The sequence below is a fragment of the Bidens hawaiensis genome, unplaced genomic scaffold (genome assembly GCF_021521415.1).
Source record: "Bidens hawaiensis isolate Kalapana, Puna unplaced genomic scaffold, B.hawaiensis_p1.1 tig00001960_1, whole genome shotgun sequence".
NCBI classification, from domain to species: Eukaryota; Viridiplantae; Streptophyta; class Magnoliopsida; order Asterales; family Asteraceae; genus Bidens; species Bidens hawaiensis.
This window is the reverse complement of record NW_027491108.1, coordinates 1,197,182-1,213,556: the sequence shown is the minus strand read 5'-3', so window position 1 is coordinate 1,213,556 and position 16,375 is coordinate 1,197,182. Positions and strand designations below refer to the sequence as shown.

The 16,375-nt window shown below is 44.0% G+C and overlaps 2 protein-coding genes across 2 annotated transcripts in view; both read right to left on the bottom strand.

Annotated features, from left to right (window-relative positions):
* LOC143601874 (E3 ubiquitin-protein ligase PRT1-like) overlaps positions 1 to 16,375 on the bottom strand; it is a 228,406-nt gene that overhangs the window by 129,735 nt on the left and 82,296 nt on the right. The window lies entirely within an intron of this gene.
* On the bottom strand, positions 89 to 1,442 carry LOC143601626 (uncharacterized). Its single transcript, XM_077078993.1, has 6 exons — positions 1,287 to 1,442; positions 1,093 to 1,209; positions 850 to 1,029; positions 711 to 757; positions 165 to 519; positions 89 to 109 (listed from the first exon to the last, which is right to left on the bottom strand). Exons 1-6 carry the CDS (start codon positions 1,440 to 1,442, stop codon positions 89 to 91), a joined length of 876 nt encoding a protein of 291 aa, XP_076935108.1.

Genomic DNA, 16,375 nt, shown 5'->3' with positions numbered 1-16,375 from the left:
ACCCAATAGATATCACTTCAGTCAAAATGGGAACAGTACTGTCACAAAGAAAGAGAATATGATAAGACTAAATCCTTGGTCATTTTGTCTAATGCAACAATTCAGAAACCTAATATTTTAACGACTAATAATATAGAAATTAGTAGGTTGATGCAAATAATTACAAGTATGTCGTCATCATCTTGGTGATCAGCAGCCGTGGTCCTTTTTGTTACAACTTGAAGACCCGTTATCTTTATTTTCTTAACAGACTTATGATTCTTTTTGATCTTCACTTTCTTAATACTTTTGCCACACAATTTATTTCCACAAAGTCTGTTCTTCACATCTCTTGAATTTTCTACAAAATCATCACTTGAAATTGACGGGCCCTCTTTTCTAACGGTTTCAATCACAGCTTCATTCTTACTGCAGTGGCAATCCAATTTAAAAGATTCTAAGATGGACATTAGTGGGCTTCCCTGCTCCACCTCTTCTTTTAGGTGCTTCACATTCTGATATTTATCAGATATCTTTTCACTGCATTTGTTCAACTCATCATTAAACATAAACCAGAAAATTTACATGGAATGGTTAATTCTTGGCTACATACTCAAAACTGATTGATGCAGACCCGAGGCTGTTGTTGTATATAGTGTAAGTTTGATTTTAATTTAAACTACTTTTATCATTTTACCAGTTTTGCCATTTTAATGTTCCAAGGGACTTACTGTAACCTATCGAGTGCTTGGCCACCGTCTATAAGAAACTCCATCAACTGTAACAATATCGAAACCATATATAATCTGCCTACTTTAAATATTGTATTAAGATGAAAATGCATGTAAACACAAATTAAAAATTAATTACCTTGGATGTCTCCCTGACTTCTTGTTTCAGATTCTTAAACTCTTGCTCCACCTTTTTCATCTGGATTCCTTCACATGCGAGTGCTGCTTCAGTAAAATGTTCATTTGCTTGCTTCTTTTTGACTGCTAACTCCTTTTTCATCAAAGCTGATGTCAATCTCGTCTCCAGGGATCTACTCATCTAATGCATATATACAAAATTGATGGCCCGAAATGCAAGTGCTGATAAAACAAAAATACCTACCCCATCAAGAACTTGCAAAAATTTATCTCCATTGTCCAACAAATGCGACGAACGAAGTTGAAAAACCTCCATTTTGGTAGCTAAAGCAGCTTTCTGCACACACAGTTTTCTAACAAGCTGCATGCATAAGAAGTAAATTAACCTATATATAAATGATCATGAAGTAGTTGAGTGAAGATGGAAGCTGCACAAACCATGTCATTTGTTTCTTCTGCTTGTCGCAGCGCCTTTTTACATTCGTCTAACTTGACAAGAAAGTGTAAGCTACTCTGTGCAGCGTCTTCTTTTGCTTGCTCCGCAGCTTTCTCTTCACACTCCACTTCCCTCATAAGCTTCATAACTGATTCCATTTTTAAATCCAGAGAGTTCTGCATAAACCATATTTTTGTTAGGGCTGTGCACGGGTTGGTTAATAGCCTCAACCAAACTAATCGGTTTACGGTTTATCCAGTTATATATATTTTTTTCTGTTTTCAGTTTGGTTAACTTCAGTTAATAACCAAAACCAAATTTGGGCTAAAATTTTTACTTAGAAATACATGAAATGGATCCAAAAATACATGAAATGCCTAAGTACACGAAATGGAGATATAAATGCATGCAATGGTGATATAAAACATGAAATACATGAACAGGAGGCGTAATAGTTATAAATATATGAAAAGATGAATTGTTCGGTTAACCAAGGGTACAAAAAATAACCAATAACTTCTTTTCGGTTATCGATTAATTTCAGTTGTTTTCAGTTATCGGTTCTGTTGTTGCTTCTGTAAATAAAGCACTTGATGATATATAAAGATTTAAATAAGTTTGTAACAGGTGGAAAGATTCACCTTATTATTTGTAATATCTTGAATGGAAGTGTCAATAAGTTGAGTGATACACATTTGGTTTGATGAAGAATCATCATCATCCTCATGATGAACCATTTCAAACTCCAGATCAATCATACTGCTCAATAACCTGCAATGAACCAACACCAACTAACCTGATAACAAGAATACCGGGATGCCAGGCAGATTTTATTGTTTCACCATTTAAGTTTAAACTGTGCTGTGTGCGTAAGGAAACGGACGTCCAACCAAAAAGGAATTTTGGGGAAGCCTTTAAACCAATCGTGGAGAGAAACCCGCGTGACTTTTCCAAAACCTTTAGACCAACTGCTACAAATGCAGGGAAGTCAAAGTTCGCAAGGGACATTGCGGAAGCAATCGCCCCGAGAAGTGCCAAACAAATGTCCAACATTGGCACTTACGATGGTCTATCCGACCCAGACGACCATTTGAACAGGTTCATTGCGGGGGCTACCGTCAGCAACTGGACGGAACCCATGTGGTGCTACATGTTCCAGATGACTCTGGTCGGAGCGGCCAGGGCATGGTTCGATCGTTTACCGATCCACCACATATATGACTGGGCGGACTTTCAGAACAAGTTCAGCCAGCATTTCAGCCAACAGAGGAAGTACACTGAAGAGCAGTGGACGATCCTTAACTGCGTGAGAGAGGAGGATGAATCTCTACTAGACTTCATCACTCGCTTCAACTCCAAAAAGCTTAGTCTCGGCAACATAAGTGAAGATCTGGTTCGCGCCGCCTTCATCCAAGGCGCCGAATACCCAGAACTTATCCGCACATTGACGGGTAAGGATGGCATGCCATCAACTTGGGATGCCATCATGACGGCGGCAAAGCGCTTTGCCGAGACGGAAAAGCAACTGGGAAGAGATCTTCCCCAGAGTACACACCTCTACACGCAGAGGACCAGAGAGAACAATGTCCGGATCGCCCGGCAGAACAAAAAGAGGAGGCTAGGTATTTGGCAGTCAAGGGTAAACTTTGACACCTCATCCAGCTCTCGCCCTCTTGTTGGCGGAAGGGACAACACACACCCTTCAAACCGAAAACACCGGTGGACGCCACTCACGAAGAGCGTCACGGAGATATTTGCCACGGAAAAATTGCCATGGCCTAAAGCCCCATTGATCCGGCAGAAACCTAATGCGGATCAAAGCAAATCCTGTGATTTCCACGGGACAAAGGGTCATGGTACTGAAGAGTGCACATCCTTGAAGGATATTATTGAGACATTTGTCAAGGACGGAAGGCTTGCACATCTTGTGGCATCGATCAGGAAGGGAGGAAGGAATGACAACCGGTACAGAGGTAACGGACGAAAGCCCGTCGATATCAGCATCAACATGGTTCATGGCAAGGTCAGAGGAAGAAAAAGACGGGTGGCAGAACCATGCGCGTGGAAAGAAGCTGAGGTGCGCTTCCCGCGAGTGCCAGGAGGCCCCAGCAAAGAAGGCCCCATCGTCATCAGAAGCCAGCTGGGGCACTACATCACTTCACGCACTCTTGCTGACAACGGCGCTTCGTCGACAGTGATATACAGACAGTTCTTTGATAAGCTGGATGATGAAGACAAAGAACGCTTGGAAACGGTCTACGCTTCAATGGAAGGGTTTGACGGAAGTACAGAAACACCCCTGGGTATCCTATCTTTCCCCGTTACTCTTACTGATGGGAATCATTCACGCACAGAAGACGTGGATTTTGTCGTAATGAAAAAGCCACATCATACGTACGACATCCTATTCGGAAGAGACGGGATGGCAAGATTCAACGCCGTGGTATCTTCAGTCCATGGCATGATGGGATGGCCAACAGCTGAGGGTGTAGCAATGATCTCTGGCATTCCCCAGGTATGCATTGCATCTGTTTCATCTAAACCCAAACCGAAAAAGGCTAAACCAACCATCACTGAACCAGAAAAATGGGCATTCAATGGCAAATACCCCGACCAGGCCGTTACCATTGGACCAACAATCGTTGATCCCACCCGCACCTTACTCAAACGCTTACTGCAGAAAAACGCTGACATCTTTGCGTGGGCACCAGCTGACATGACTGGTGTACCCCGAAGTAAGGCGGAGCATAAACTCAAATGCGATCCGGCTGTTACGCCGATCGTACAAAAGCGCAGAGTGATGGGGCCTGAACAAACTAACGCGTGTAGAACCCAAGTCAAGGAACTCCTTGACGCAGGCATCGTACGCGTTAGTAGATATCAAACATGGGTTGCAAATCCCGTAATGGTACCGAAGAATGACAAACAATGGCGCATGTGCATAGATTTCAAAGATTTGAACAAAGCATGCCCCAAAGATTGTTATCCGTTACCAGAAATTGATCTCAAAGTGGATTCGTTGGCACCATTCCGCCTTAAATGCTTCTTGGATGCGTATAAGGGGTACCACCAAATCCACATGGCCATTGATGACCAGGACAAAACCGCATTTCGGACGCCCGATGGTACATTTTGTTATAAAATGATGCCATTCGGACTTAAGAATGCAGGGTCCACGTACCAACGACTAATGGACAAAGAGTTTCATGCCCAAATCGGGAGAAACTTGGAAGTCTATATGGATGATTTGGTCATCAAAAGCCTCGAGCCTGAGGCGATGTTGAAAGACATTGAAGAAACTTTCAACACGCTCCGAAAGATAAACATGAAGCTCAACCCGAGCAAGTGTTCATTTGGGATGGAAGAAGGGAAGTTCTTGGGAGTCATTGTTACTAAAGATGGCTTTAGAGCGAACCATGAAAAGGTCGAAGCCATTGTTAAAATGGAATCACCTACCACCATCAAACAGGCTCAGACACTGAATGGACGACTAGTCGCACTTAATCGCTTCTTGGCAAACCATGCAGATAAGTCGTTTCCTTTCGTGTCAACATTGAGAAACTGCTTGAAGAAAACGCACTTCCGCTGGACACCAGAAGCGGAAGCAGCTTTTCAGGAGATTCGGTCACGCCTGATCGAACTCCCAACACTTACAGCACCACAAGCGGGAGAGGAGTTAATCCTATACCTTTCCGCAACAGATAGAGCAACCGGGGCAGTCCTGCTAGTAGAACGAAAGGGCGTCCAGATGCCAATCTATTATGTTAGCCGTGTACTAACAGACGTAGAAACCCGGTACTCTACCCTCGAAAAATTAGTCTTAGCACTTATAGCACTTATACATGCTTCACGCAGGTTAAGACGATATTTCCAGGGCCACCCAATCACCATTCTCACCAACTTCAAACTCTCAAACGTTCTAGGCAAACCCGAATTATCGGGACGTCTAGCCAAATGGGCAATTGAATTGGGAGAATATGCAATTAAGTACAAGCCAAGACCAGCCATAAAAGGCCAGGTCCTGGCCGATTTTATTGCAGAAGTCCCCGCTTCGCGGGAGAAAGAGTGCCAGGAGGAGACTCAACCCTCCCCAGCACAGGACGTCAATGATGTCTGGCGACTCTATACTGATGGAGCAGCCAGTAACGAGGGTTCAGGCGCAGGGTTAAAATTAACCAACCCAGCGGGCCAAGAATATACTTACGCTATTCGGCTGGACTTTCCAAGTACGAATAACGAAGCCGAATATGAAGCATTCTTGGCCGGTTTGAGAATTGCGCGTAAGATGGGAGTGAAAAACTTGGAAGCCCATGTGGATTCCATGCTGGTGGCCAACCAAATAAATGGAACATACACGGCTGTGAACGACACCATGGCCCTGTACCTCGCCCAGGCAAAAACCCTTATGCGTGATTTTAGTGATTGTAAAGTCATACATGTCAAGCGCAGCGAAAACAAATCTGCGGATGCGTTAAGCAAGCTTGCATCACTAGCCTTCACCCACCTGGGAAAGGACATCCGCATTGAACTCCTCGAAGCGCCATCAGTCCCGCACAAGGAAATTTGTGTCATCCAAACCAGTACAGAAACGTGGATGACACCAATAATAAATTACCTTGCAGCAGGAATACTACCAGAGTCAAAAACACAGGCAAGAAAACTACGCTGTAAAGCACTGAATTATCAACTCGTCAATGACATCCTTTACAGACGTAACTTTCTTGGCCCACTCTTGAGATGCGTGGACAACCAAGATGCCAACTACCTCCTAAGGGAAGTACACGAAGGCATCTGTGGGGTACACGCAGGTCCTCGCGCTGTTGTAGCCAAGCTAAACAACGCGGGATACTTTTGGCCAGGGATGCATACGGATGCACTGGCATACATCAGAAAATGCAGGTCTTGCCAGCTTTACGCACCTAACACGCATCGCCCGAAAAACGAACTGGTTCCAGTCACTTCTTCGTGGCCATTTCAGAAGTGGGCCATCGATGTGACAGGCCCATTTCCTACAGCAGCAGGAAATGTTCAGTTCCTAGTGGTAGCCATCGACTACTTCACCAAGTGGATAGAAGCAAAACCTTTAGCCCAAACAACCGCAAAGCATATCAAAAAATTTATTTGGAATTTATAATTTGTCGTTTTGGACTTCCACAGAATTTGGTGAGCGATAACGGCACCAACTTTGCTGACAAAAAGCTACAACAATGGCTAAAAGAACTTCAAATCACCCACACCTTTACCTCAGTGGCACACCCGCAAGGAAATGGTGAGGTGGAAAGAGCAAATAAAAGCATCGTCGAAGGCATAAAGAAAAGACTCTTGAAACACAGATCCGGCTGGGTGGACGAGCTTCCGCACGTCCTTTGGGCAAACAGAACGTTGAAGAAGGCCAGTACGGGAGAAACCCCGTTCAGCCTCACTTATGGCACTGAAGCCATGGTCCCGGTCGAAATTGGTCTACCCTCACCAAGGGTCTTGAGTCAGCCAGAAGACAATGATGCGGAAAGACGGTTGGATCTTATGCTAACCGAGGAACGCAGAGACTTAGCCGCAGTGCGTGAAGAGAACTACAAACGACAAATGCAAAAGTACTACAACACGCGGGTAAAACTCTGCAACTTCAAGGAAGGAGACTACATACTGCGTAACAACGAGGCTTCGAACCAAGAACGCCCAGGAAAGTTGGCCCCGATCTGGGAAGGGCCATACGTTATCAAACAGGTTCTGGGAAAGGGCGCATACCGGCTCGAAAGGCTCGATGGCACTCCCATCCCAAGAACATGGAATGGAGCTCAATTACGCAAATGTTATATGTAGATCAATTCCAAAACTTGTAAAGAAAAGGCCAAGAGCCACTTCTAATGGAAATGATTCTCCTTTCATAATGTGTTTACCTTTATCCTTATGAACTCCCCACTGGTGCCGGTATTTACCGCATAAATGAGGAGAAGTAAGTCATTGCGTGTGGAAGGCGGCAAAACCCGCATAAACACAACGTTAAAAATAAGGGAAACCTACACGCAGGTATGATGTAAGTAAAGTTTAGCCATCTTTGTAAGTGCAAGTGACGGTCTTATCCGCACAATCACAAATAAGGAAGCAAAACTTCAAACTATCATCTACCACGTTCAAAGGTTATCCTAAAAAAATATATATATATATATATATATATATATATATATATATACTTAGAAATAAGGATAAGGAAAACCTACACGCAGGTCAGGTATGGGTAAAGTTTAGCCATCCTACCAAGTGCAAGTGACGGTTCAACCCGCACAATCACGAAAGAGGAAGCAAAACTTTAACCCACTATCAACCGCTTTCAAAGGTTAACTTATCCTAAATACTTAGAAATTTCGAGGGAAAATGAGGAAAACCTACACGCAGGTTAGATGAAGGTTAAAATTTAGCCATCCTACCAAGTGCAAGTGACGGTTCTACCCGCACAATCACGAAGGAGGAAGCGAAACTTTAACCCATCATCAACCACGTTCAACAGGTTAACTTATTCTAAAAAACTTGGAAAATTGCTAACTTAAACTAAGTCATGAGCTTATAAAGCAAGGAATCCAAAGGAAATAACAATCTTATCCGCAAAAAGATTTATATTTCAATGATATATTACAAGAATGGCCGGGTTACTACCCGCCTGAAAGAGTAAATCTATACAAGTCTATCTTAGCAATGGAAAGGGGTCTTCAGGATCAAGCTTCAGGGCCGCTTCCACTTGGACCCGCTCCGTCAGAAGAACGGGGTGGTTCGAGGAACGCTTTGAGGACAGCTAACCCATCATCAGCAGCAGCTACTTCGTCCACCTTTTCCACCACTGGATGCGGGAAGGCGGCGTATTGGTTCAATGCTTGGTCATAAATGGCTTCGGTATCCACATCGAACAAAGGGAAGTTGGAAGGCGGGACGCCTTTCTCAACAAACCCTAGACCAAGCAGGAAGCCGGCCTTTTCCCCATCCTCATGAGAAGCGTTGAGGGCTGCGGTCATAGCATCATCGTAAGAGGTCTCTGAAAAGACCCGACGCACAACCTACAAAGAAAAAATACAAGTATTAAAACCTTTTCTTACAAAAGAAAAGCGAGAAGATAAAGCTAAACATACCTGAGGCAACGCTTCTCGAAGAAGCCATTGGAGGGCAGCTTGAGCTTCGTTATGGGCGCGTTCGGCTTCGCTCTTGTTAAGGTTGGCAAGTAAAACTTCCTTTGCGGCAGCCTCTTCGACGCCCTTAAGCTTCCGCTCGGTGTGGTCAAGCACCCCCCTCTGGTCCAGGATTTCCTGGAGTTTCTTGGCATCTTCCATTGCCAAGGCATCATGAGCGCGTTGGAGAGCCTCTAATTTGGCCTTGAGCTCCTCATTCTCCACACGCAAAGGCTCAGCAACGGCTTCAGCCTTGGCAGCCCTCTCGGTTGCGTTTCGCGCAGTCTCCCTGGCCAGCCGAAGCTGTTCATTCACAGCTTGGGCAGCCTTGGAGCGGGCCTCGAGTCGCGCCTGAACTTCAACCTCGAGGGCCTTGAAGGCCTTCTCCTTGTCGGCGGCAGCTGCCGCCAGCTGTTGGTTCTCCTCCCGAAGAGCACGCGCCTCAGATACGTCCTTGGCGCGAGCTGCTTTCAACTTGCCGTTTTCACGACAAAGCAGCTCGACGCGCGGCTGCATCCGGGCTTGGAGAACCCGAAGCTCATTGGTTAGCCTACCCTCCTGGTAGCTAGCCATGGCTTCCCCCAACGCACCATGAGGAGCAGCGTGGCGAGCCCAGTCCACGCACTCCACAGGGGTACGAAGGGTTGTTCCTCGGCGTATGTTCCATCGCGGAACATACACTTCATTGGAATCCGACACTGCAAAAGAAACAAAGGCAGTAAGGAAAAGATAAAAAACATAAGGGAAAAAGAAAAGAACCCTACGCACCTGTAGGGTCAATGACAGGCCGATAGCCGCCAAACCCATCACCTGAACCTAAAGGAAATCCATCCAACAGGTCAGGCAGACGGGAAGAGGGCAAAGATCGGTGGGAAGCCCTGCGCGTACCTGATGGTCCGGCCGTAGGTGCCGGTGGCGCGGGCATGGTGGCAGCCGCCGTGGTCGCCGTTGTTGTCGCCGCCGCGGTCGCCGCCTCCTCAGCAGCAGCAGTAACCGCCGGCTCCGTGAAGGATGCTGTAAAAATCGCACTCACGGCCGGCGGCGACGTCATCTCGGCCGGAACAGTTGGCTCAAAGGAACGAGCAACTGGACCAGCGGATGCAGACGCAGGCGCCTGGGTCGACGCCTCAGGAAGGCTGACCGAGCCTACCGTCATTGGCGGGGAGGTACTCCCCTGCGCTTCACCCCGGAATGCGTCAACATACACTCCTGCACAAAGAGTGTTAAATTTAAGAAGTAATAAATCTGCAAAGACATTATGATTGTACTTACGGGTTTTCTTGACCCTGAACGTACGGACGGGCGGGGAGGAACCCGATGGAGCCGGCCTCTTGGTACCGGTCACCGTCGTCTTCGTTGGTTCTCCGGAGGTAACGGTCGTAGCCTCCGGAACAGTGGTCTTCTCACCACCGGGCTTCCCCGCCACCTCTTCACTATCTGACTCCGAGTCAGATAGAACCACCGGACCAGCCGTGGAGGCCTTCTCCTTCCCTTTCCCGCCGGCAGCAGCTTTCTTCTTCCGCACCAATGGAGGAGCATCTGAGGATTCCTCAGAAGAAGACAGGTCAAGAATTCCAACAGCGGGTACAGCATTAAGGGGTTGAGGAAGGAATATCGCCTTACCTGGCCGCCGTTGGCTCAGGATCTCGTGGCCCAGCGGATAGACCTCCACAAACCGATCCGCTGTTTGCTCCAGGATGGGCAACTCGCCCTCGTCCAAAGCACGAGTACCCATCCGCGCGGGACCGTCGGCTTCCCGCGGAAACAGAAGCGACTCCAAATCATTTCCCTCTGAAAGAAAAGAAACAGTTAGAAGACAAACTTGTATCAAAAAAGAAAAACAAGACATACCATAGGGAATAGAGTTCAAACCGTATTCGAGGAGGATGGGAACCAGAGATGCATCTTTCCACACCCGGCTCATCCCTAACATGACCATCCCGGACTCCGCAAACCGGTAAACCGGAGATTGGATCCGGGATATCTTCGAAAACCATTCCGCCTCCTGGTAGTTGGGGGCGTGAAGGCTCGGTATCGCTTGGCCATTTTTAAACTTCATGGCAAGGGGGATGGCGCGGGCAGAAATGTAGAAGAATTCCTGCTTCCACGCGCGAAGACTGCGCTCGGTGTCGCAAATCTTCAGACCCTTAATACGGGTCGTCAGGGTGTACCACCCTTGGATGCACCTCCAGGTATAGAAGGTCATCAGGCGGTCCACATGGGGCTCGATGCCCAAAATCCGGCACACCCACTCAAAATGGCGAATCTTGGCGATCGCCATGGGGTGCAGCTCGGTCAATTGGACACCGTGCCTCTCAAGGACACGGTAAACAAATTTTGTCAATGGGAATCTAAGATTCCCATAGACAAAAAATGCAGCATAAACCCCGATCTTGCCACTGGGGGCATCGTACACGGTCTGGTGGGATTCAGGAAACTCAGGCTCGAGATGATCGAGCATGAACTTCCTGACAACATACCGGTACTGATCGCCGGGCAGAGCACACTGGCACTCACCAGCAGTACCCCTGTCGTCAGCTATAGCTTCAGCATCACGAGAGGACATTATTGCAGAAAGAAGAGTGATTTCGGGAAAATGCTTGCCTGAAAAAGGGGAGTATTTGCCGGAAATCACTAAGAAGAAGAAGAAGAGTGAAAAGTGTGAATTGCAAATAACCCTCTCCCCCTTTATATAGTAATCGCAATTAATGCGGTGAATTTAATGCGGAGGAGAGAGAAATCAAAGGTGCAATGAAACTATGACACGTGGCAAAAAGCAAGCTGGCAACAGCTGTTGAAAGGACGTGTGCCAGTAATTTCGCGGCCACGCGCCCGAAAAATCATGCCCACGCGCCTGAAAAAGCAACTGGAATGACCATGTTCTGTCACGTCACCATAACTTCATGCACGTCCTGACACAGTCAGAAGAAACCGTCACACGACGTTTCAGATGTTTGGACTGTTCTTATCCTCACCAACCTTTCGAATTTCAAAATTCAAAAAGATTCAAAGGTAAGCGGGAAAATACCCCTTACCTTGGCAACCAAGTAACCATAAGACGGATGCGGGTACAGTGTTAAGGCAAAACCTTCCACATACCTAGCACCCGCAGGGAATTGAAGCCAAGAATACCCCGGCAACAAAGTAACTATAAGACGGGTGCGGATACAGTGTTAAGGCAAAACCCTTCACGTACCTAGCACCCGCAGGGAATTGACGCCAGGAGTACCTTGAAAGTAAAGTAACCGTAAGACGAGCGCGGGTACAGTGTTAAGGCAAAAACCCTTCACATACCTAGCGCCCGGCAGGGAATTGAAACCAGGAAGGATCTTCTGGGCAATGCTTGTGGAAACGGAAATAACATCCCCGCATAGCGGGAACGTCGAGAAATACATTGTTTGAGGCTCCAGGATGGAATTGGTGGTTTAAACATAATTGATCACTATGTTCAAAACCACTAAAACCTCAAGGAGAATCCACACAAGTGAGACTCAACGCTCCTGACTTGCGAGAAGGTTACATACCTACCCGCATCATACCCAAAGATCAAGCAAAAAAATCGGGAATTTTTGCAAGTGACATTAGGAAACCCGCGGGAAGAATCCCCACGGAGAACCTTAAAACCAGAAACCCTTTTCAAAACCCCTTGCTTAAAGTCCAAAAGTTCACCTCACTTTATTAAACATTCAGGAGAAGAACATTGGACTGGGGGGACTTGAAGAGGTAGGTCCCAGCAGAGACCAGTTGGTCCCGCAAGACTCACCTTGAACAGGGACGTCTGCGCAAAGGCCATCTGCTCCCGCAGGACCCACCATGCTCATAGGATCTTACGCGCAGTACACAAGCTGAACACGCAGGGAAAGCCCCCCAATGGTGAAGTACCCCGCCTGTTCCCGCAGTTGCGGATACAAGCCATCAGGGAAGGCTACCCGCAGACAGCAGGGCTACACGCACAAGACACTAGCTACTTCAGTAGTCACATGAAGGAATGAGCAAGGCGGGAACAATCCCGCCTAAATGAGCCAGTCTGATTCTGAAAGATCTTTTGTACCATGCCTACCAAGGTATGGACAGGACAGACGATCTGACCAGAACAGCCCATGAGCCAATCACAGGGTGACAGCTCATCGACAACAGGGCGAGGAGGAGCACCCTCTAGTACTGTTTGTCACTATTAGCCGCTGCCTACTCACCAACCCTTACTGAGGAGCATGCGCGGCCTACAGTTGGTGGAATAGTGTTACTGTTGGCCGTAACCTATTCACCAACCAGCATGGCCTGCGTACAATCCACAGTAAGTGGGACGTGCATAATCTACAGTTGGTGGAATAGTGCAGCCGACTTTGTTACTGTTGGCCGTAACCTACCCACCAACCAGTATGGCCTGTGCATAGTCCACTGTTGGTTGAACAGGAATACTATTCAGCCGGCTGTACCTTCTTGGAAACCTACCTTCGGCTATAAATACTCCAATATCTTGGAATGGTAAGATCATCTGCTATCCAGTTATCTAGCAATCTCTTAATATACACTTATATTCAGAGCAACCTAGTCTGATTCTCACGCCGGAGGGTGGTCACAAGGAGGAACTCCCCCCTTCTCAGTGACGAGCTTACGGTGTTTGTTTTGCAGGTCTCCTGAAGAACAGCCTTCTCAGTTAGACCTCATCCGTGGGAAACATTACTTAACCCCCAGATTATCTATAATCTGTACCGGGTCACTTAGTGTTTCTTCAGTGCGCCCATTCATTTTCTGCCTTTTCAGTTAATCACTAAATTAATTTAATATTTTCTAGTTTCAACAATTTTTTTTAAAATAAAGTAAACACCTCAAAATAAATGATAAAATGGATAAGCATAAGCGTATGGCTTGTAAGTTGTTGGAGTTAATTCTGAACCGAGTTATGAGTCGGGAAAGTGGGGTGGGTCAAGCTAATTGATCGATCACATTAATTAATTAATTATTGTATTTAGAGATAATTATCTATTTTATTTATTAGATAGAGATGGAATTTTATTTAATAGATAAATAGGATTTTGTGTTTTACTCTAATTGTAATCGAGACTTTATATAACCCCAAAGAATTCATAAGGGTTAATGAGAGAATTGATTAAGTTTTAAGTTATTTTCTTGATTAATAAAATTGATGAGTTATGTCAAGTATTCTCGTGTTCAATTCAATCTGGGCCATTATAAGTAACAGAACGCATGGTGTAAGTATTCTCTCTATGTTTACCATTAACATTCCAACCCTTTAATAATACAAGATCAACCACAATGAAATACAGTCTCGCAAAGAGATAAACTATATGCTAAAATATATTCTCTAATCTATAAATATATCGACTAATAGTAAGTATGCTTAAAAAAATAAATAATCTCATGATTTGTAAATACATACATACAAATAACTTCTAAGTTATTGTGTTTATATTAAAGAAAGTATTCCTTATCAAATAAAACTTTGGAAAATAACAGAGGAGAGTTTTGTGTTCAATTATATTTTGGGCATAATTTTAAATAATTTTTTTAATGAAAAAGGAGTGTTAACATCAAAACATAAAGCAAACGAGCAATAAGTTGTGTTGCTATCTGTTTTTGAATTGCAAAACCAAATTTTTCAAAAACTACATTAAATTTGAATTGGAAACCGCAAGGCCGTTATCTTATAAAGATAATGCATTATATTAAATTATTACATAACAATAATTCTTGTTTTGAGAAAATATAGATTAAATCTAAATCATTCGCCTTCTTGTTCAATGATAATATTTTTTAAACTTCTAGAATACGCTATATGCGAAAAAATATCATTAAATTAATTTGTTCATACATATTATTTTAATTTTGTATCGTTTATTGAGCTATGTAGGTTTTATAGCATACGCATGGCCTAAAAGTATATGGGGTATATAGCTAAAGTTTATATTTTTATATTTAAAAGGTGATTGAGTAAAAAAACATTAAATTTACATTATTTTCTTTTATTTTTATGTCCCTTATTAAAACTCCAAAAAGAAAAATAATAGTTTATACGTATTTTTGTAATATACAGCGTTATGCATATTTTCCTCCCATATACATGTATGGATATACAAGGCACACGGAATGGAAGTGGTAAGACTCAGGGCGGGTTGACGTGGCAAAGTGCTACTGTGCAGGAATACCGCTCACTCTTAGTACCACAAAGCCAGCCTAAGTATGGAGTGCATCCCAATAAAGATGAAACAAAGAATAAAACTTGACCTGTAGAAGTGAGACGCGAGAAAAGAAAGAGCAAAAACACTGCCCCCCTATTTCAAGATTGGATGCGAGATGGATGGCCATAGTGGGAACACGGGATGCATTTCTTGTGGCCAAATGATGGATTAATGGTTTTAATAAACGTCAGGATTTTTAACAAAAAAGTTTATCAAGTTAGAAAAATTAATATTTTAAAATTATGAAAACTATCCACTATCAACATAAATTACAATATTAATCATTTAACTCTTTTATCTATCAGTTGTTATGACAAAGTTAGATATATGTTTTAATAAAAATTAGTTAATAGAATTTCATATATGCATTGCAGGTTTACATAACACAAAACAAATTTGCAAATGTAACAATCGAATTATATATATATATATATATATAAAATAACATTACATATGTAGAATTGCTTAATTGTATTTATTGTCATCATGTTCTCTGTATTCAATAGAATTTCTTGCATGTAATAACATAATAATGTAATTACATGTATGTTACACATATATATAATATAAAATACGCTGTTTTTTTTTTGTGTCTTCTACAATGAATGAACCTGATGAGCATTTTCTTGAACCAAAATTGACATTACAATGCACGAACATGATGAGCGTGCTCTTCGATTTTAAAGATTATTAATATGCTTTGATCATCTTTATCAAGATCATACCATAAATAAATAACAATATCTCTCTATATATATGTGTATAGAACTGTAGATGCAAAGTTAAGCAGTGTTTAAACATGTCTAATTCTGATACACCAAATAGGAAAACTTATAGCCAAATACAAGAATATATTAATAAAACGAGGACAACACGAGCCGTTTTTAGGGATGCGCTCGGGAGTCAGGATGGTACCGGTACTGATCCCGAAAATCCCGATCCTAAAAATTTGAAATATTCGGTACCGGTACCGAAATGTTTGGTTCGGTACCGCGATACTGTACCGGTATTTCGTACAAAATTCAGAAAATACTCGTACCAATACCGAAAATTAAAACCTTTGGTACTAGTACCAAAAACGCTCATCCCTACCCGTTTTGATGTGCCTTTTGTAAAGCACAAGTTACAGCTGGTGACTAAGAAAGTACAACCCATAAGATTACAAAAAAGAAGAGATGATATGCAGCAGCAGCAGCAGCAGCAGCAACGGATAGATTTAACAGAAAAATCCCCAAACGGAAAACCACAAACCCTAAAAAAATTATCTTCTCAATCATGGCCCTAATCAGGCTTCATCTTCATCTTCACCTCCACCCAACGCAATTCAATCTTCTCCAAACCCTCCACTGCCCCACAAAGCTCCGAATATCATGCTCCAGTTCAAACTCAAACAGCAGCATCAGTGACACAGAGCTGGCGATGGATTTGGAAGCAGAGATCGACAAGATGAAGACGCAGGTGGTTCAAACACAGGAAGCCATGAGAAGGAGCCGGAAGCTTCTGTATGTAGAGATGTGTTCGTATCTCGGATTGGGAGAAGAGGAATTGAGGAGGAAATGGGAGAGAATGGGGGAAGATGATAAGTGGGTTTTGGCTCAAGAGTTTGTTTCGGACTGGGGTTCGAATTTTCATCCGTTGTCCGCGAAATCGGTTAAGGTGTTGGTGGATCAACACTTGTTTCATGATGATGGTAATGATGATGATCATTTTTTGTTTAGTGGCTTGAAGAAACTCATG